We start from the raw sequence: 21723 nt of genomic DNA on the forward strand, positions 1-21723 counted from the left end.
CAAAGCAATGAAAACTGGAAACTTCAGGAATTCTTTTTCTTCAGTGGGATTAAATTATTTCCAATTCTTTCTTTTTGCAAGTTTTTTTTTAAAAGGAACTTTGGAGAAATAAAAAACAAGAATAAAAAAAAAGGAATGAACACAGTTCTCACTATTCTTTCAGCCTATGGATTCTTAGATATTATGTGGAAGACTGAACTAATTTAGCAATGTTACTGAAGTAACGCTATTGAAGAGGAGAAATGTGCTTTCTTCTAAATGTTCACTTTTCACAGGCTCCTTAAAATCAGGGATCCCCACTGATCTGCAGAGGTGAAGCAGAAAAGTACACAAAAACTGATGTGCACTGCTGCTATCCTCCCCTCTTTTTTCCACATACGGAAGAGAAGAAAATGATCACTGGAAAATGCTCAGTGAGGCTTGACCACTGATCAAAGCTACCTTGTTTACTCTTATTGCCACGTGCCTTGCAAGTCAGAGAACTACTGCCCTATCTTCCCCTACAAAAAAAGGGGAATGTCTCCAGAAATTAGTGACCACGATAAAGATCTTAATTTTCAGATAATTCAAGATCAAGCTTTCTTCTCTTTTTATACAGATGTACGGAATTTCACAGACTGAAATTTGTACCAAAATTTGCACCTTTGGGCAACTTGACACGAGTTGGCAAAAACAGTTTTTCAAATTGGAAGTCCAATTTAGCCTCTTCTGATTATATGACACACCCATCAACAAGTACATGGAACATGAGAAAATATGTGTTTACCTATCATAAAATGCACGCAGAAGTAAAACTGGCTAACTCATCTGCTGTCTTGAAGTTTGCTGAAATGCACCACTACGTCACTAGAAAAGGTGAACATAAGTTAAATGACCACATAATTGGGTTTTGAGGAGCACAAGGTAGTACATTTTCCTCCCCTCCTGTTGCCCTCCAGTTCACTAACTTCTTACCTAAAAGGGTAGATTTCATAAACAAAGCTATTACCCTTTTTCATTCCACACGTAGAATTCCTGTGCTTGATCAAGTCTAAGAAAACCCAACTCAGAGGAAAGTTCATTGTTTAAAGTGTGCTTTCAAATGTGGTCAAAACAAATGCAGACATGTTTTCAGCACCAGAGAGATGCAAGTCTGAGAAATAACTCAATTTACTTACACGATCAGGTAACCTCAAAACTAGAGACTGGCAAATGTTAATTGTGGCTTTTCTCCCTAACTTGCCTTTGTTAATGTACCTAACCGTCTACTACTTGTGCAAACAATGCTCTGAGTTGCTCTTTCCAAAAAAAGCTGTTGTTGTGGAACTAAAAATTCAGACATTGTAATAAAGAATGTAGCAGGGACAACACATTAATACCAGCAATTGAGAATTCTTTCTGTTCAAAAGAGGATCGGCTCCTGAATATGCAGCAAAAGTTGCTCGTTAGTTCCATAAACAGGTAGCTCCCCTGGCATGAATACCAGCCATTCAATCCATCTTGCACTGAATGTTGCCAGCCAGGAGGGTTCCTACAGCCTTTTTCAGAGAAGGCTTCCTTAGCAGCATTTTGGCATACCACTTCCACTCAGAGCAACACCTGGTATTCCATTTTGAAAAGCACATACTTGCTCTAGAGATTAATAAAGAACTACAGTGTGCTATGGAAAAGGCTATGCAAATCCAACTGCTATCCACCTACAGGAGTGCAAAACAAAACGTTCATATAATCCAGGAACTATTATTTACGTTAAAGTGCCTTTATGTTCTTTTGATTGCTTCGTTGAAGAGCTCAAGGACAACAAAAACTCATTCAGCTGGAAAATTTAAGAACACTTAAATGTAACACGGAGATACAATGCAAAATCTTTGATAACTAAAAGGAAGCACTCCATACACCAGTCTACATGTTAAGCACTTGCAACATTGGACAGTATTACCCTTCTACTTCTAAACCATTTTCACACCTGTGAATAAACAAACAAACAAAAATACCATCACAAACCCCATGTTTACAAGACTATGTTACTACAGAACAATTTTGCTCTATTGCTATTTGAAAATACAGGATTTGCGTGGTTCTAAATGGTTACACTTATTCTGCTTAATACAAACGTTTCTCTAAAACAAAAGCAACAGCATAATTTTTTTATTTTTCCATATACATCTGAAAGAACTTCAGGATTTGCTCTTACATTACTGCTGTAACTGATGTTTAGGAGTTATCTTACCATTTGAGAATTCATTTTATGCATAAAGCCAAAAAAATAATCCGATTCAGTATCTGAAGTAGATTAATTAGTAATAAGTTGGCACTAGAATCTATATCACTGCACATTGACATCATTAGCTTTAAACAAGGCTATTAATGGAATGTAATATAACTCAGTGAGTAAAAAATAGAACTTAAGGTTCTAGCTAGCAAGGGTTATACTTTGTCAATGAATTAAGAAATGTAAAATAAATCCATGCAGAAAGCTATAGGCTCATAGTACCACACAGCAGTTTTACTGAACTATAATCAGAGTTGTTTGCAATCATTAATTCATAAATCATCCTTTGGGGATTTCCCTACCTAATCTATCTAAAACCATCTGTTAACAATGCTGAATAGCAAGAAAGCTGCTCTAATTCTTCTTGTGCAGGATCACAGAGAGGTAGTTTTGATTTAATAGTCATTCTAATGGAGAACTACAAAAATTTGTTTTATCTGTAGAAAAGTCATTAATCAGATCTCAAAAATATGAAAGATAAAATTCCATTGAAAAAGATTTTCAGCTATGTCAGTAAAAAGCATCTTCCTTCAGCTACTTGAAACGCTAGTCTGACCCATTTATCACATCAAAGACTAAGGTATAGAACATTATAAAGCAGTAGCCAAGCTTAAAGCCAATTTCAGTATCCAAGGGTTCATGGAAAAAGAAGCCTGAAACCACAGCTGTTTCATGATAGTGCTGTTGCTCAGGTGGTAAAATGTTCAAGTGAAATTTTCTTTGTAAAGCAAAATATCATTAGTGATAGTAATATCAATAATTATTAATGTAACAAAATTGTAACAATATTTTAATTTACCTCTTTAGTCTATTCTATGGTACTCCTGGCCTCCACAGTATTGTAAATGACCCTCTATTTCTCTTTCACTTTTCATAATGACCTAGCTCCAATGACTAAAAGCTGTCAATTAAAAAGTAATCTCAGTAAAAGGAAAACTGTGATCACATCAGCCAAGAAATACAATTGATACTTTTACTGAAATAATCACCTTTTCGATATCCAGATGACAATCTCCTAAGATTAATTTTTCTGCATAAATCGAAGAGAAAGAATCAGACTCCTTTAGGGGCACAGAGCACCAAGTGTAGGCTGTAGGCTGAGTAACAGCTGAGCTGCTGCCAGAAAAAGAACTTGTATGGAGCGGAAGATGCTTAACACAAAACAGAAATCACAACTTAACCCACAATACCTATGGAACCACGGGGAAAGGGGCAGTGAGTTAGTGACTAATTGAAAGTAACGAGGTGCAACTCTGTTCCCAGGCAGCATACCATATGCTTCCAGACTCACGGCACTCTGCACCCACGGCAGTTTCCCCGCAGTACAGATGTAAACTAAGAAGAGTTTAGCAGGAGGTTTGCTTCACTCTGTACAAGTTATAACGCAAGCTTCTACACCACAATTCATAATTTTATTACTCAACAGTAGTGCCAAGTTTCAAGTCTAAAGGGAGTACCAAATTAACTCGCAAGGGAGAAAATTCTGGAAAAGGGGATAACTTCTCAAAGCTTGCAATTTACCAGTTTTTTATAAGTAACAAAAAGCAAAGACTAGGTCCCAAGAAGCATTTTAAAAGGAGTGTGCTCAGGTTTATTTTTTTTCCCCTCAGATGCACTGAGAAAAGCAATGAGTTTAAGACAAATATGGATCACCCGACTTTTTCCAAAAAAGGATTTTCCCATCCACCAAGAAGAGCCATAAGGGGCAAGCACAAGCCCTGGCCCCATACTGGAGCAGCAACAGCTAGCAATGTAAAAACCCTTTAGCACCTTAGACATATGAAAGGGAAAGACCTAGAAGTATCAAAAAAATTCCCAGTGAAACAAGGCAGCCAAGGGACTTGCTAGAACTAATCTGTCAGTGCATCTGCTGCATGGGAAATGCAAATAAGTTGAAATGGATCTGAGCTTGGACCGAATGCTGAAGTTCAGGAAGGGAAGGAGACTGCATATTTCTTAGTTTTATGAATGTTGCCCAGAGTGTATGAGATGCTTCTGTTTAGAAGATGCTTCTGCTTAGAAAAGGGCCACAGCAGACCTCGATGAAAAGATGGTATCTACTTTCAATACTGTACCAATGGAAGCCTATTTAACCTAAGGCGACTGAAGGCCCATACTAAGACCTTAAATCACCTTGTCCGGGAGCTGCTTTATGCTGATGACGCCGCCCTCATCGCCCACACAGAAGTAGCTCTGCAGCGTTTAACATCCTGCTTTGCTCAGGCTGCTGAGCTTTCTGGGCTGGAAGTCAGCTTAAAGAAGACAGAAGTCTTCTATCAACCTGCACCTCAGGAAGTCTTCCATCATCCCCATATCATCATTGGCCAATCAGAGCTCAAATCAGTCCAGTAGTTTAATTACCTAGGTAGCATCATCTCCTCGGACGGTAAGATCGACGGAGAGATAGACAACAAGTTAGCAAAGGCATATAGAGCTTTCGGAAGACTCCATAAAAGAGTTTGGCAAAATAAACACTTGAAGAAAAGTATAAAGATCAGTGTTTACAGAGCCATAGTGCTGTCCACTCTTTTATATGGATCCAAATCATGGGTCATCTACCGCCACCACCTGCAACTCTTAGAACGCTTCCATCAACGCTGCCTCCATACAATCCTAAACATCCACTGGTCAGATTATGTGATCAATACATCTGTTCTAGAACAAGCAGCAATCACAAGTATTGAGGCCATGTTGCTGAGAACTCAGCTGCATTGGGCAGGACACATCTCCAGGACAGAGGACTACCGCCTCCCTAAGATCGTGCTTTATGGTGAACTTGCCACTGGCTGCCACATGAGAGGAGCCCCAAAGAGAAGATACAAGGACTCCCTGAAACAACATCTCAGCCTTGGCCATACTGATCATCATAACTGGTCTACTCTGGCTTCCAATCGGAAGGCCTGGAGACACACCATCTTTAATGCTGCTGCTTCTTTTGAGAACGCATGCAGGATCACTCTAGAGGAGAAAAGACAACGCAGAAAGAACCGTGTCCTGCTGATACCATCCAAGGAGTCTTTCTGCTGTGCCTTTTGCAACTGGACTTGTCTATCTCACATTGGCCTATTTAGCCACCAGCACACTTGTAGCAAATGTCAGTAGAGTCCTTCACAAATCTTCATTCGCGAAGCCTAGCCATGATGATTTAGAAGAGTGCCACACATGTACAACCCAAACAAAATAAGCCTGGTGAATCTCCTTGAATACATCCAGAGGAAATATTCTTCAGCAAGGAAGCATACTAAGGTCCACGTGTACAGGTATACTGAAAATCTCAGTGTGAGTTGCTGTTCAGAGTTCTGCTGCTACTGGGTTACAACATAAGCAACCTAGTAGTTTCCTATCACCTCAGAATCACAGAAGGGTCAGGTTGGGAGGGACCACAGTGGGTCACCTGGTCCAACCACCCTGCTAAAGCAGGGTCATCCTAGATCACGCTGCACGGAATTGGGTTGTCAGTCCTTGAATATTTCCAGTGTAGAGGACTCCACAACCTCTCTGGGCAACTTGTTCCACCCACAGAATAAAGAAGTTACTCGTCATATTCAGGTGGAACTTCCTGTGCATCAGTTTCTGCTTGTTGTCTTTTTTCCTGTTGCTTGGCACCACTGATAAGAGCCTGGTTCTGTTCTCTTGGCACCCTCCTTTCACATACTTATATACATTGATGAGGTCCCCTCTCAGCTCTCTCTTCTCAAGGCTGAACAGGCCCAGTTCAGCCTGTCCTTCTACAAGGCCTGTCCTTGTAGAAGGGATGCTTCAGTCCCTTAATCATCTTTATTGCCCTCCACTGCACCTGCTCCAGGAGTCCCATGTCTCTCTTGTCCTGAAGAGCCCAGAACCGGACACAGCCCTCCAGATGTGGCCTCACTAGGGCTGAGTAGGAGGGGCAGGATCACCTCCCTCAACCTGCTGGCAATGCTCTTCCTAGTCCACTCCAGGATACCACTGGCCTTCTTGGCCCCTAGGGCACACTGCTGGCTCACGGAGAGCTTGTTGTCCACCAGGACCCCCAGATTCTCCTCTGCAGAGCTGCTTTCCTGCAGGTCAGCCCCCAGCCTGTACGAGGTTATTTCCCCCCAGGTACAGGACCCTGCATTTGCCTTTGCTGAATTTCAGAAGGTTCCTCTCTGCCCGTCTCTCCATCCTGTCGAGGTCCTTCTGAAGGGCTGCACAGCCCTCTGGGGTATCAGCCACTCCTCCCAGCTTTGTGTCGTCAGCAAATTTGCTGAGGAAGCATCTGCCCCTTCATCCAAGTCACTGATGAGTAAGTTAAACAGTACTGGGCCCAGTATTTTACGTTGGAGGACACCACTAGTGAAAGGCTTCCAACTAGACCCTGTGCCACTGATTATGACCCTCTGGAACCTAATGTTCACCCAGTTGTCAATCTGCCTCTGTGTCCATACAGCCAGTCCATGCTTCCTGAATTTGCCTATGAGGATGTTGTGACAGACAGCATTGAAAGCCTTGCTGAAATCGAGGTAGACAATATCCACTGCTCTCCCCTCATCCATCCAGGTAGTTGTTTCATCATAGAAGGCAATCAGGTGGGTTAACTGTGATTTACCTTTAGTGAATCCATGCTGACTATTCCTGATCACCTTCTTGTCATCCATGTGGATAGAAATGGCCTCCAGAACAAGGCGCTCCATAACCTTCCCAGGGACTGAGGAGAGGCTGACAGGCCAGTAGTTCCCTGGGTCCCCCTTCTTTCCCTTTTTGCTGACTGGGGTGACATTTAATTTCTTCCAGTCCTCAGGCAGCTCTCCTGATCACCACAATCTTTCAAAAATGAACGTGGGTGTCCTTGCTACGGTGTCTGCCAGCTCTCTCAGCACTCATGGATGCATCCTGTCAGTGCCCATGGACTCATGGATGTCAAGTTTGCCTCCTTGACCAATGGAAAGTCTTCCTTCCAACATTCCTTTACCCTAGTCTCCTGGGTCTGAGATTCCTGAGGGTTGGTCTTGTCAGTCAAGACCGATGCAACCAAGGTGTCCAGTAACTTTGCCTTCTCTGCGTCCTCTGTTAACCTGTTGCCATTTAGCAACAGGCCCACATTATTCTTAGCTTTCCTTTTGTTATTGATGGATTTGAAGAAGCCATCTGAGGACTTCCAAGCCAATGAATCCACAAAACAGCTTCCCCCGAGACACTGCTAGCCTACAGACAAAATTCAAAGACCAGTGTCATGGAACAGTAGCATACTGAACTCCATATCTACAGTTTTACACTTTTCTTAAATCTCTCTCTTGGACAGCTCATGCTTTTTCAGTGCCATGGAGAATAATATCAGTTCCACTAAAGATACAGTAAAGTACCAGCTATTACAGTCCATTTCTTCAGATGTTATAACCCTGATGTACTCAGTTACTTCCTTACCACAGTTTTGTTCTATTCCTTTGAAAGAAAATAAGAACAGAGCAAAGTAGCTCTTCATAATTGTGCTAAACTACAAAAGAAAGCAAAGTGATCCCTACTCCAGAATGTACCTATGTGATGTACTCAGAGAATCTGTGTAATCAAAGTGACTGCAGAACAGGCTATAAAAGTGTTAGATAAAATGAACTGGAACAACTTGACAACATTAGATGTTATTCACTAAGATTTCAAGGGGCTAAAAGATACAACAAATTATATCAACTTCCTCATGCAATCTCCTGCCTAAAACTAGATCGACAGTTGAGGTATGAAGGTTGCCCAACACCTGTACATGGAAAATCAATACAAAAAGTTAGGAAGAAGTAGCAGAGACCTGCATAATTATGACATACTGACAAAGACTCAACATAGTGTTTGTTAAAGGAATTGCTGCCTCACAAAACAACCAGATTTCTCTGTAGACATCACAGATCACATGGATAAGAAGGCACTCTGCTGAAAGGAAACTAGGAAATAAAGTGCATACTATTTCAAAGGACACTAAGCAAGTCTATGAAAGAAATAGAAGCCTTTTTGTATGAGTATTTTACTTATTAAGAGACAGCATGATGAGAAGATGAAGGATAAGAGAAAATAAATGACTGTACACTTTAACAGAGGGAGATGACCAATGGACTTACATAGAAACCTGCACTGCAACATGGATTATTACATATAATCATAAAGAGGGAGGAGAGATAAGCAAACTTCCTGTCAGATCATCTTTCCAGCTTGTCCCTCTGCCTAGCAGCCCTGTTCTCTACAGTATCAGACACTCTCCAACTCACTGTGGAGGAGTTCACATGCCTGTTGAACATGCTGGCCCATCACCCCAACATTCAGACCATTAAAAAAGATGTTAAACAGTACTGTCCCCCATATCAGTCCCTGATAATTGATCAGAAAAAAACAGAGAAAAGATCACAGATTATATACAGACCTCTAGCTTGATGTACAATGGCTATTCTACAGTCATATCTTCAGTCTGAAAACTGCGTCAGTGAGCTTTTTACAAAAGTAGAAAAACATCAGCTGTTGGTTCTTCTTTGGGCTCTAATAATTAACTCCAGACACTTATTGAAAAACAGAATACTGACAGAATATTATGTAATGGTATATAACATTTACTGAAATAGGAATTATTTTAGCTAGCTTCAGAGAAAGCAAGGAAACAACACCAAAGAACAGGTTTGTTTTATCCAACTCAAGGCATGTACCACTGTTATCTTATGTAGAATCTATGACTGAAAACAACAAAACTCAGAAGCTTGGGTATCATGGGCTTTTTGTAGTTAAAATAAAGAAAAGCTTAAAAACTTTTATTTTTGACTATATAGATCAAGTAAATTCCAAAACCTCTGACAGTATATCCTATACCAAGAAAATTGGAAAAACATGTTCAGTAATATACAGGCCCACAATCATTCTCCAAAGTGCCTATGACAAAAAGGGATTTCTGAAGGTTGAGCAGCTAGTTGTAATCACAGAGGTCTGCCCTCTGGATGCTGGAGGATAGCTCACATTCAACTGTGAAAACTGTCTTCCTTTGGGAATACAGAAGCATAGAATGATTCGGGACAGAAGCAATCTTAAAAGTCATCTAGTTCCACTCAGACCCTGCCAAGGGCAGGGACACTTTCCAACAGACCAGGGTGCTCAGAGCCCCACCCAACCTGGCCTTGGACACTTCCACGGATGGGTCATCCACAGCTTCTCTGGGCAACCTGTTTCACTGTCCCACCACCCTCATAGAGAAGAATTTCTTCCCAATATCTAATCTAAACATATCTTCTTTCAGCTTAAAGCCATTCTCCTATGTCCTACCACTTCATGCCTTTGTAATAAGTCCCTCTCTAGCTTTCTTGTAGGTCCCTTTTAGGTACTGAAAGGCTGCTAAAAGTCTGTCCAGAGTCTTCTCTTCTCCAGACAGACAAGAGCTCAAAGCTTCCCTCCTTTCCCCAAGCACCTCATTGTAAAAGTTGACAAGATCCTATTCTGCAGTTTCTCAGAAGGCTTCCTTAGAACAGATCTAGACAGACAAACTCCTACAGCTGTGAAAATACCCAACTGCTGCTAGACCAGCACCCAGGTACATAATGGCAGCTGCGGAAGTCACTGGTGGAACCACATCCTGGAAAGTGCTTTTCCCCCACCTTTGCCTTTCCTCAACTGCTTAAATGACTTGTTATTAAATGAGTCAGCACTGACCACTTCAAACACCCTTCCTGACTTGTGTTGCCAAAAACTTTCCATAAAAAAAAATAAAATCCAAAATAATTAGACTGGAAATGGGTAGCAGCAGTGAAGGAAATGTCTAGATTTTTGAAGAATGCCATACTATTTATGCATGGAACACTGAACTAAAGACACCTATAAGAAGAAAATTCTACTTATTTTAAAGAAAATTGTAGTGTTTGACCCCAGAAGCCCCATTTTCTGAACTGCATGCCACATGCTTTGCAAAATAGTGTACAATGATTCTTTTCACAGTACAGCTATGTATACAGTGAAGAAGTATTAGCACGTATGCTTAATACTGCAGCTTAAATCTATCATCTTCTTTTGTCATTTGTGGCACTTCTAGAAATAGGCTGCATCAGGGTCTGAATAGACTCCAAGGGTAATTTCTCCCAGTGAAAAAACAGGAATCTTATACCACTGCTGGTAGCAAATATACTCTGTTACAACATAGTCTATAAGAAAAAAAAAAAAATCAAACAAAACAACCCTCACGTTTGCTGACTAAGAACAAGCGGTCAAACACATGTTTGCAACATTAAAATCAGGACAATGTACTGTACAGCACATGAATTTAATAACAATCAATGCAGTTTTTTTTTCCTTAAAGAAAAGATTTAGCTCCTCATGAAAGATTGAAAGTGAGTTTGTCAGACAGAGCACCTTTTGTTTCTTCTTTGCTTAAAGTAGTAAAAAGCAGTAGCAAGGTTCTGACTGGTTTTTTCAGTAGTATACAAGTATCACACTTCTCAGCTTTTAACAAAATGATAAACTGTAAAGTTAACTTCACAGCAAGAAAAAAGCCCTTTGCAAGTCTATTTCCACAAGCAAAAAAACAAAGTCCTGAAGGTTACTGCCATACACAGCTTATGCAGAATCTAAAAACAAATTCTGAGACTAAGTACTGTATAAACACGATTTTGCATAAATTCCCAAACAAAGCCAGCCAGTGAGATCTCTACTGAACAATCTAAATGAAACAGTACAGACAGAACTGATTAGCCACTACAGTAAGTGGGGCATTTTAGGAGTCAAGTGTAGAGAGCTACTGCTGACACCATCAGCAACTTCAGCCTGGATCTGAACAGAGCTCAGTGCTCACGCTTCAAGGGAACAAGCTTGTCTGGAATCCTTTAGCAGCAAAAGAGTAAGCTCTGAGTGTTCACAAATGCTCAGACACCTTACCCTGCATATAGAGGAAGTGAAAGCTGCTTATTCCTTCTGGAAGATGCTGTCACAGGTTTTGTGGTCAATGAAAAATTATACATGACATATTACATGTCCAACAAACCCACAGAGAAGTAAAATCATTGTTATTAAAGAGTATTCCAGAGAAATAAGAACGTGCACATCTTCATTTAAATCTGTTAAAAGTAAGAATTTAACATTTGCAACTACATTCAGCTTTTGCAATTGGATGTGTTTCTGATTGCTCTTAAGCTTCCTAAAAGAGGTCTCCATATTTTACCTCAGTTGTTTCAGGACTAGGAAATTTATTTAACTTTACTTTGCCTTGGAACAAGTGGTTCGGGCTTTGCAGAACTGACTGATTTCTCCAAACAGAAAAATAAATATACGTTACCATGATAAGTACGGAAACGCAATCACCAATCACAAACCCTTCCAGCAGCCCAGCTGTACAAATGCAAAACAAGGCTTATCACATTTGTTTCCAGATCGGCTATGATGGTATAAACACAACTCGACCTCACCAGGACTAGTTATTTTTGTACATCTGTTACATACTGCCTAAAGATTTTGTACAGATAGGTTTTTACTAGCTAACTTTAATGATCAGCGCCCAAAGCACAAAAACTCCATACAGCAAACACTGTGCTGTTTTCATAGATTATTTTTCAAGGAAGAAAATTTTATGGGGTATGTCAAACGCCAATGTTGTAACTAAATATTGCCAAACACCGACTTTGTAACTAAAAAACCCAACAAAAACCCCACCAACGCCGAAGTGGCAGGCAAAGAATTACTTAGCAGACCGATTTTTATTTTATTTTAAGGTCATTTAGCACTGTGAGGGAGGGAGACGTTAAAAGGTCACCAAGACACAGTCTGCGTATTACTGAACTTCATAAAATCGGACACTACCCTGCGACGCGGTTAGAGCTCCAATCCATGCAACGCTCAAGCCAGACCGCGAAAACACAAAGCTCCGCCAAAGCCCCTGGAAGACGAGCGCTCTCGCCAGCGCCAAGCTCCGAGGAAAGGAGCGCGCTCCCACGCGGACAGCCGCCAGGCGGGAGGCTCGGGAAGCCGGGAGCACCCGAGCGGCGGGGCAGTCCCTCCGCCCGCCACCCACCGCGGCATCCCGGGGCTCGCCCCGCCGGCGGCACCGCAGCGCCCGGCGTTACGCAACGCTCCCCGCGACCTTGCGGGGAACTTCGGAGTCTGTCTGGGGACGGACGTGCGAGCGGCATCACCCGCACGGCCCCCGCTCGGCCAGCCGCCGCCGGCCGGCGGGACCCCGGGACGGGAAGAAGGGAAGGAGGGAGGAAGGGGGAGCGGCTGGGAGCAGCCACCCCCGCCCGCGCGGCCGGACAGAGGGGGCTCCGGAGCGCCGCAACTCGAGCGCGCAAACTTCGGCGGCGGCGGCCGAGCCCCGTCCCGAGCGGGCGGCGGGAGGCGGTCAGAGCCTCCCGGCGGGAGGCAGCGCTGCCGCCCGCCTCTCGAGGGCTGCGGGGCGGGGATGGGGGGTGCAGGTGTCTCGCGGCAGCATTCCTACCTGCGACACCAGCGGCACCAGCGTCTGCTCCACGGAGCGCGTGCGGATCTCCAGCCCCGCGTCCGCGCCCAGTCCCGACGAGGACGACGAGGAGACGCCGCTACTGCTGCACGGGGACGTGGCCATAGCGGGGGAGCCGGGCCGGGACCCCCCGCCGCCGCCACGCACGCTCCCGCACGGCCGACCCTTCTCCCGGCGCTCCGCTCCGCTTCCCTCCGCGCCGCTCCGCCCCCGCGGCCGCCACCGCCCCCTCTCCCGTTCCCTGCCCGAACGCCGGGGCGCCGGGCGAAGCCGCGCGCGCGCGCTCAGCCAACCAGCCCCCCCTTCCCCGCCCTTGGCGGCCCCTTCCACGCCCCTCGGGACGGGATGGATTTAAAGAGGCAGCTCGCGCTTCTGCGCTTCCCGCCCCTCCGCGGAGCCGGATCCCGGTGTATGCCGCCTACTCTCGTGCCCCTCCTTTCCCGCGCCCGTAGCCCCCCGCCCCACCCCGCAGACGGCGGAGGAGGGGAAGCTGGGAGTCGTCCCGCCACCACGGCTGCCAGCGGGGGTTTCCCCGCCCGTCTCGCCCGAGGCAGGCTGGCGGGTGCAGGCAGAGGATCTGTGCCCGAGTGGGGAAAGCGGACCAGGCAGTGGCTGAGGGGCTCTGATGGCCCCAAGGAGGCGGGAGTCCGATCCGGTCACCGGGGCAGCAGCGGGGCTGCAGCGGCTCCGGCTGGCGGGAACCCCGGGAAGGGTGGTCCCTGTCGGGAAGTGAGGGGCGCCGGTGTGGGGGCCAGGGAGAGGCAGCCGGGGAGCCGCTCTCTTTCTGGGGAGGGCTGCAGTCACGGTTCGCGTACTTTATAGCATGGGGGAAGGGGCCCTGATGGGTGTCTCGAACTAAACGGCATCAGCTTTTCTTAGCAGCCTTTAGGGCGAGGGGGCAAAAGGCTTCTCCTGGCTTTGAGTGATTTGTATTCCATACCTGGCACACGGGCTGCTCTCAGAGAATAGCTGTCGTGGGCATCCGGGTTTGCCCAGCCCTGGTGCTAAAGCAGAGCACCTATGATCGATCTAGCAAGAAGGCGGCAAAAGTAATTCAAAGGAATAAAAATGGTTTGGTTTGTGTTGCGAGTTGGGGGATCTTTGTTGTTGTTCTGGTTTGGCATGGGCTAAACTCACTTCACGTTACTTAGTACCCCGTATTTGAAAAGTAGCAGGACCTGGATGCTTTCAGCTCTGATTTGGCTGTATGTATTTGGTATGGCTGGCTCTTCTACAGGCTTGTCTGCACAAAATTGTGGAAAGGGAATGGAGCTCTTCTGGCTGTGATCCAAACCACCGAGGTGTGAAGCAGATCCAGCCCAACACTCGGGTCACTCGATGCAGTGTTGTGTATGAGAGAGCAAGCCCTGTGTAGGGTCTGGGACAGTAAATCACTTTAACTTAGCTACTTAGTTTCCTGATCAGAACTGAGGATTTGTATTTGACTGCTCAGCTCTCACACAATACAACTCTGTAGCGGTGTCTTTGGCTTTTTTATGTTTTCGATCAAGGACTTTGTATCATTTTGTGTCTTCAGAAAGATTTCTGACCCATTTTGCACAAAGCATCTTTTCCACAATTTTGAAACATAGACATAAGATAAAGGACAATATTTGTTGTTGTTTGGAGTCCTATGGAGTTATCCATATTTATTAAAAAAGAAAATTGCCTGAGCTGCAAGTATAACCCTAGATAACAATATGACCCTATTCCTAGCTCTTCAGGAAATTGATTTCCAACATGGTCTCATATTTTCTAAAATGACATCTTATATAACATCAAGTGTTACAGGAGGGAACTGAAGGCTTAAACCTGCCATGGCACAAAAACATCTGAATGATGATGTAGACTTGAAATTAATGCTAGTCCTGCTTGACCAAAGGGGTTTAAAGCACACTTGAGATTTCTTTTTTTTTTTCTCCTAAACTTTTCATTTTCATGCAACATCTTTCATTCTTTTTCAGGTAATTTGTTTTTCCTCTCAATACCCAGATTCTAAGCCTTGCCAACAATTGTTGTTTTCTTTTACCTTTTGGTAGAGTACTGAGGGCAGGGGTGGTTGCAGCCTCCCCAGGACTGTGAACTGGTACTGGAGACTTCTGGATCATATGAGGTGAAGCATCCACCAGACAAAGTGTCAGTAATACCAGACAGAAGTGCATTCCTTTGCCCTCTTCCCCCTGTTTTTCCCACTCATTGACTATTTTATGAATATTGCTGTAACACAGATTAACCACGTCATCAACATCTACAGATACAAATTCACATCAGAAATTAACTAGAAGCACATGCACACTTAGATGCACACGTGGTTTATAATTTGACAATTTGTGTCACTTAATTTCAAAGACAGCTGCCTATCATCTTCAACACAATAACAGATCAGACGTCCCAGGGATGATGTTTTCTGATTGAAAGCCGAGTTAGTAGCAGAGGTTAATGATTAATTTTAAAGATTGTAGCTTCTCTTTGAAAAAGAAGACAAGTTTACTATAAAAGATACTGGCAAAAATAGTTTAAAAATAATTTCCTACACTTATTGGACAAACAGTAGGAACTTTGCAATACCTTTCTGCAGACAAAAGTCTTGGTCCCAATCTACCACGCTCTTTTGCTGCTTCCATTTTGTTTTCATTAGAGAAGCAGCATTAGTGGGTGGTACTAGAGACAACACTGTCTAGTTCTCCCACTTCTCTTCCTAACATGCTTCCAGTTTAAACATGGAAACCACATGCTCTGCTTCTGAAATCCTGTGCTAAGCAAACAGAACGCATGTTGTGATGTTTTTAATATAACATGATTGAAAAGCTCTAGCATGCTGCAGACTAATGTCTTTGAAGACACCTTGAGGAGATCTTCAAACATCATAGCCTGGAGCTTAATTGTGCTTTTTAATTATGTTAAGACAATTTGAATGAAGCAGAGTGATAGATTGCAACCACACCTTTGGCATGCCAACACATACCTCTGAGGGAGCACACTGCAATGCACAGCACTAGACTATTTTGCATACAATCATCTTGAGCCCATGTGATGGATTCAGGAAAGCAATAGCCCATCACCCCAGAAAGAACATCTGTATGATGTGAGGACCACCCACTGGCCATGGCAGTCTTGAGGTACCACTTGAGTTAGCACTGTTTAACTCTGCTTCGAATCTGAAAAGCATTTGAAGTATTAAGATAGAGGACAAGAGTAATGCCTAATGGACCATATTTCTAACTTCATGATTTGCCAGTGCTAAAGGAGAAGGAAGGGATTTGTATCCTCATAGCATTATCAACATGTTATATTGTCCCTCCTTGTATTGTTTCCAAACTTCACTCAAGGAGGTGACGCCTGTTGCTCTGCCTACGATCCCCCACAAGCTTGGGTTCTGTGACTGGTGGCAGGTTCTCACACACAAAGTAAACCAGTTTTCCCTCATCTAGCTCTTCATCTTTATTGTTCCTATCTGAAGCACCTTTTATAGGAGATAACATTACTACCCAGAACGGTGCTCTGCCAAAGCTCTCAGACTAAAGTGATGACCCCCACACCCTGACAATGACAGTGCTCCTGAGAAGGATGGTTGTTTTGAACCTTTATGTGTAGCTAGGCCTCTGACCATGGATGCTGGCCTCTTAGCTTTGATGGGAATTATATGAAATGTACTAATGGGTGTACTGAGCCCATCTTATACTACCTGTGCCATGGCTTGTTTGAAAAGGCTGTCAGCCTCAGTTTGATGGAGTAGCTGGCACCTGCTCTTACCTTCTAGCTAAGATGTGTGTGCTCCCTGATCTGTTTAAAGCAAAACAAGATGGGTAATGCTTTAACAGTTTATATTATGCTTTTGCTAATCTGGTCATTTTGACCAGAATAAGGTCAGTGGTGAGAACAGAAACCTTTTTCACATGAAGAAACCTTCCTTAGGAAACAAGTTTTATAGTTGTTCTGTATGTGCTGTTGAGGCATATACAGGAAAGCAGATGCCGTTTAGCCAGTCAAGACAGGATTGAACTTGTGAACTTTGAAGAGGAGCCTAACAGTTTCTGTCCACAGGAGCAGTTGGTCTAGGAAGTGCAAACTGCAGGGAGAACAAGGAAATACTGGTAAAGGCCAGCTGATGGGATCAGAGGACTTTTCAGTAAATGTTGATAATGAGCACTTTTCCACACATGTTAATAATGAATGAGATAAGACATAGGAATTAGCTAAATGAATAAAACTTTGAGGTTGAATTCCAAGGAGTAATTGCTCTTTATCCTCCCATAGAGAGCATCCCAGATATCCAAGGGTGAGAGGAAGCGGTGCCTCCATTGCTTCCTTATCTCCGAGCTGCAGTCTGGAAAGCAGAGCTGAGTGAGCTAAGTGTCAGATTGCTTTCTTTCTCTTTCCTCCAGGTAAGATTAAAGTTATAGCAGTGTGGGAGGGGAAAGTGCATCAATCATCCTTCCAGATGAAGTTTACAAATCCACTTTAAGCTTTTCCCTTGATTACTTCTAGTTTCCTCTAACACTTGACTCTTTTTGTTTCAGTGGGGATGTTTTGCAGGCAACTTGTGAAATTAGTAATTTTGAAGACGGCTAAAAATTTTAGGCTTTTGGGAAAAGTCAAAAGATGGTAGACAAGCATTGCGTGAAATGTCTAATCCTGATTATTAGTAGTTATTAACTCCAAAATACATTACACTTCTTTATAAAACCAATCAATCTTTTATGTTTACTTCATGCCATATAGTAAAATACTTTACAAAGACTACATTACTTTTTTTTACATGGAGAGCATTTTATGTGACTGTACACTGACTATATTTTTTTGCCATTTTTATGAATTTACTAGTTTCACAGTGGGATTACAGTAATTATTACAGAAACTATGAAGAAGAGGGGATATAAAAGTAATGTATAGACATATCTGAAGGACTACAAGTCCTACTAGTGTCTGTTTTTATTCTGACTGTTTATCCAGAATGCCTGTGTGCCCATGCAGCCAGAGAGTGATTTCAAGCACTGGCTCCCTTTTTGTTTATGAAGTGGTAGCTGTTAAAATCTTCAGCAAGTAACAGCTCTTTGGCCATGCTACCAAATGTGGTACACCTCTAAACCACTTCTGTTCCCTATTACTGTGGAAAATGAGAAACCTTGTTTGGATGGTGAGATACTGATAGCCCATCATGGCTTGACTGCCTCTTTTAGAGACCACTTATGAATTGAGTTACCCATGCTAGTTCTCCAAGAAACTTAAGGACTCAGTACACTTCATCAGTCCCAGCACCATCAAGAGACTTCTGTAATGAGTAGCAGTTTTTGAGAATACATCAAGTCATAAAACATATGTTTCCTGTGACATACTGAATGCAAAGAACACAGAAGCTTGAGTCAACCTATCAAAATTAAAGAAAGATCATTAAAGTCAGGGTCTGAAGAAAATATCCTACCTTTTCACTGATGTTTCCTACCCAAGCCATCTACAGTTGTAGTAGATGTGTGTCTGAGGTAGGGAAGAGCGAGGGAACAAGCTGCAATCCTGTAAGGCTTTGCTTTTTTTGGCAAGGAAAGATGTATACTGGATAATATATAATGGATGCTGCTAGAGTCACAGGAGACTGTCCATTGTAAGACCCATGTTTTTGGCTGTATATACATATGCTAAGTTTCAAAACTTTGGTGTTTTCTCCAGCAGGTGTTTGTCTTAGAATGTGTTGTTCTTTTATTTTTTTCAGAAGAAATTATGTTATACTGAATCAAAAGAAAATAAAACAGAAGAAGTGAGGTTAGGGCAAAAAAGGCATTTCTCAAAGCCGCATAATTCTTATCATTGTTTTGCTGAGATCTAGGCTGGCCCACAAAGGTGAAATTTAATGACATGTATGTAAATGAGATAGGACAATCAAAGAAATGCCTTCTGTACTTTCTGTAACAGTATTTCTAAATTTACCTGAAGAATAAATTTGTGAAAACTTATTTTTATATGTTTTGAAGGATTAATTTGTTGACTACCAAGTAAATTTTCTGACATCTCTACATACATTGAGCGGGACTGGTTTTTTTGAGAGCCTAGAATAGGGGTCAAATGTAAGGAGTAGGAATAAATGAGAATAGGACAGGCTGAAGGAGAGCACAGCAAGTGATAGGAGAATAAGGGCCCAGCTGCAAGGGAAACATGTAACAGGAAGCAAGTACTGTGCTAGTCAGAGATTTTGGTGTTCTCCAGCTGCAGGAATTACCTTCACCAAGTCTTGTGGGACAAGTGGGACTCAATGATCTTAGAGGTCTTATCCAACCTAAATAATTCTTTGCTTCTGTGACAGACAGGGACTTGTGATTGCTGGACAGGTATAATGTATTGTGGGAGAAGCTGAGGCTGCTCTGTAGTCAAGCTTGGTATTTTTTCCTTTATTTAGAATTTCCTTGTGCTGTCCTTTAATACATATTACTGATATATGGACTGGAGTCTAACACCCACATTGGTGTGACAACTTTTGGAGGTAAAAAGTCTCATCAGTTTAGCTTCAGCTGTGAACTTGGCCTTATTTCAAAACAACATCTGAAAAATACAGTTTCAACTTGAACTGTAGGTAGGAATTCATGTGCAGTTTTATAAAACCATACCCTAGGAATAGGAGAGTACAGGACCCTTTTCAGACTAACACTCTATAGATTTATTAATGCATTACTATACTCTTCAAAACTCAGTGCTGCTGTAACATTTCAGGCAAAATCACCTAGATGATCAGTTCCTAGATGCTAAGTAAAAATTTGGGATTTTTGTCTTGCAGTTCATGAAGTTTTTCTTTCATGAATATATATTTTTCAAAGAACTATGTCTGAGGCTCATTCATTACATCTAGGACCTTGTTCTAAACAGGAGCTAGCACACTAGTTTTAGAAGTCATAAGCAGCCTTGAAATAAGCAGGTACACGATAATCATCCCTCATGAAAGTCTTAAACTGACCTGTAGTTAGGATTGGGAATAAGCTTTTGATGCCAAATCTTTTACCTCTTTCAAACCTGCTATCATCCCAGCACTGAGTGGTATTTTCTGGGGCTTTTTAACTGTTCCTATGGGTTATAAAATAAATATGGAGGATTAAAGGTTTGAAGAAATCTCTAGCCTGCAAAATCTTTAAGAGCATTTGCCACCTAGCAACAGCCAAGAACGTGTGTTTCCTTCGAACAATCTGCAATTGTGTGATTCAGAAGAAATCTCCACAGTGTTTATAACTGCAATTGTAGCTTATGTAGGAAGGGAAAATGCAGCAAAAGGCTCTGGTTACATCACTGACAAAAGGATTTCATTACCATAAGAAGTCCCTAACAGGGTGACAAATAATCAAGATCAAAAAGAATGTGTGAGACCAGCAGAAAGGGAAACAATGACGTTCCTATTATAGCTGTGGCCTTTGCAATAAATGATATGTCAGCTTTTTCATTTTGAATTGTGCTGAATAACTTAGTGATTTTAATTCATCAGCAAATGAATACTTAGATTAGAAGCTATTTTCTTTTCAAATGTGCATTTGCTAATTTAGTCATGCAATAAATACCACATTCCTTGAAAAGTGTGTGTTATTTTTAGAGATATTGTTTATAGATATTAATGATTTAAAACCACAGATACTCTGTTAGTTTGCACAGATATGTGCGGAAAGTATGGTAATTATATGAGAGGAAGGGTAACTGCAACATGCATGAGCTGGCTGGCTATCAAAGTCCCATTGGTCTGCATTTTGTGATGCTAATGAGATAGTAGGGAAAAATTACACAGATGCTAATGCACATGGGTTCTACTTAGATGATTCGCATGCATAAGTCTCTACAATGTCTAAGAATATGCTTTGCTGGGTATCAGTTATCCCAGTTGCTCTGTTTTCCTCAATTTTTTTTTCACCTCCTTAAAGGAAAAAAATGGGGGATACTTAAAGACACTGCGTCTTTCATACCTTCCAGACCTCCGAACCATGTACACTTGTTAAGGAATTTTACCCATGTGACATTGTTAAATTAACCTGGATCTGTTTAAAGAAAAAAAAGAGCTTCTAGACTTACGTTCATGGTATTACTTAAAATTACTTATTAACAGGGTACTAAAACCCACTTTGTTTCAGTGTATGTTCTTTTTAAAACATGCTTCTCGGTTAACAAACTAACTTAAGCCCAACAAAGACATTACTAATATACATTACAACAAAATACTTCTAATGTTAAAAAATAGACGGTGTGTTGTTGCTAACCTCTTACAGGCAGCTGGTAGGATTCAATTCTGTTTCTGGCAGCAGGAGAGTACATGCTGAAGTATCAGAATTAGAGCAGAAAATTGTAAGTGCAGCTGAAATGGAAGGGGAAGCGGCAAGCTATTGCCAAGGGAGCACAAGCACTTTTGAAATAAGTACATTCAGTGAGTTTATACTAAATATTAAAAGTTCCAGAAAGCATAACGTAAATAACTGAAAATTTAGAACCCTCTCTTTTTCAGTCATGTTCAAAGTACTAAAAGCATTTCTTAGAACGTGATATTTGTACTGAATTGCCAGTACAAATTGCAATATCAGACATTTTTGGAAAACGTCATAATGTAGATAGGCCCTAACAGGCAAAAGTTTTGAAAGCAAAATGAGTTGTTGGGGTTAAGGAGCACATTGACAGAATGTTTTTTTGCTGTACTTACTAACAGTAGTCCTGACCTGGCAATTCTTCCACTGATGTACATTAGTGTGGTGCCAGGTGAGGACTGCATGTTCAGGTGTGCTTGGGACACTGTATATGTTCCTCTAATAGGAATAAATTTGCAGATCACAGGTGGAAGGCACTTAAAAGTCCAAGCTTTCTTGTTTCACAGTTGGTCTATTCTAGCAATCAGAATATGAAATCTAATTGTCTACTTTGTATAAGGAGAAAATAGTTTCCTAATCAAATATTTCTTTGATTCTGCCATAAAGGATGGCAAAAGTTCTGCTTCTCTGGAGAGAAAACAAACCAATCAATAGGAGACAATTTGTGTTTTCAGAGTTCCAGGATTCATGTCAGCTACTTAGCCTGCAAGTTGCTTCAGGATTCTCAGGACTTC

General features: G+C 42.2%; 1 protein-coding gene across 1 annotated transcript in view; it reads right to left on the bottom strand.

Moving 5' to 3' along the window:
* The window catches only part of CTNNAL1 (catenin alpha like 1), a 59041-nt gene extending 46208 nt beyond the window's left edge, over positions 1–12833 (bottom strand). Inside the window, exon 1 of the mRNA XM_017813244.1 lies at positions 12651–12833. Coding sequence (XP_017668733.1) covers positions 12651–12776 — 126 coding nt within the window. The 5' untranslated portion in view covers positions 12777–12833. The remainder of the gene's footprint in view (positions 1–12650) is intronic.
* Positions 12834–21723: the final 8890 nt, after the last annotated feature.

The sequence above is a fragment of the Lepidothrix coronata genome, unplaced genomic scaffold, assembly GCF_001604755.1.
Source record: "Lepidothrix coronata isolate B3197 unplaced genomic scaffold, Lepidothrix_coronata-1.0 Scaffold40, whole genome shotgun sequence".
Classification (NCBI taxonomy): domain Eukaryota; kingdom Metazoa; phylum Chordata; class Aves; order Passeriformes; family Pipridae; genus Lepidothrix; species Lepidothrix coronata.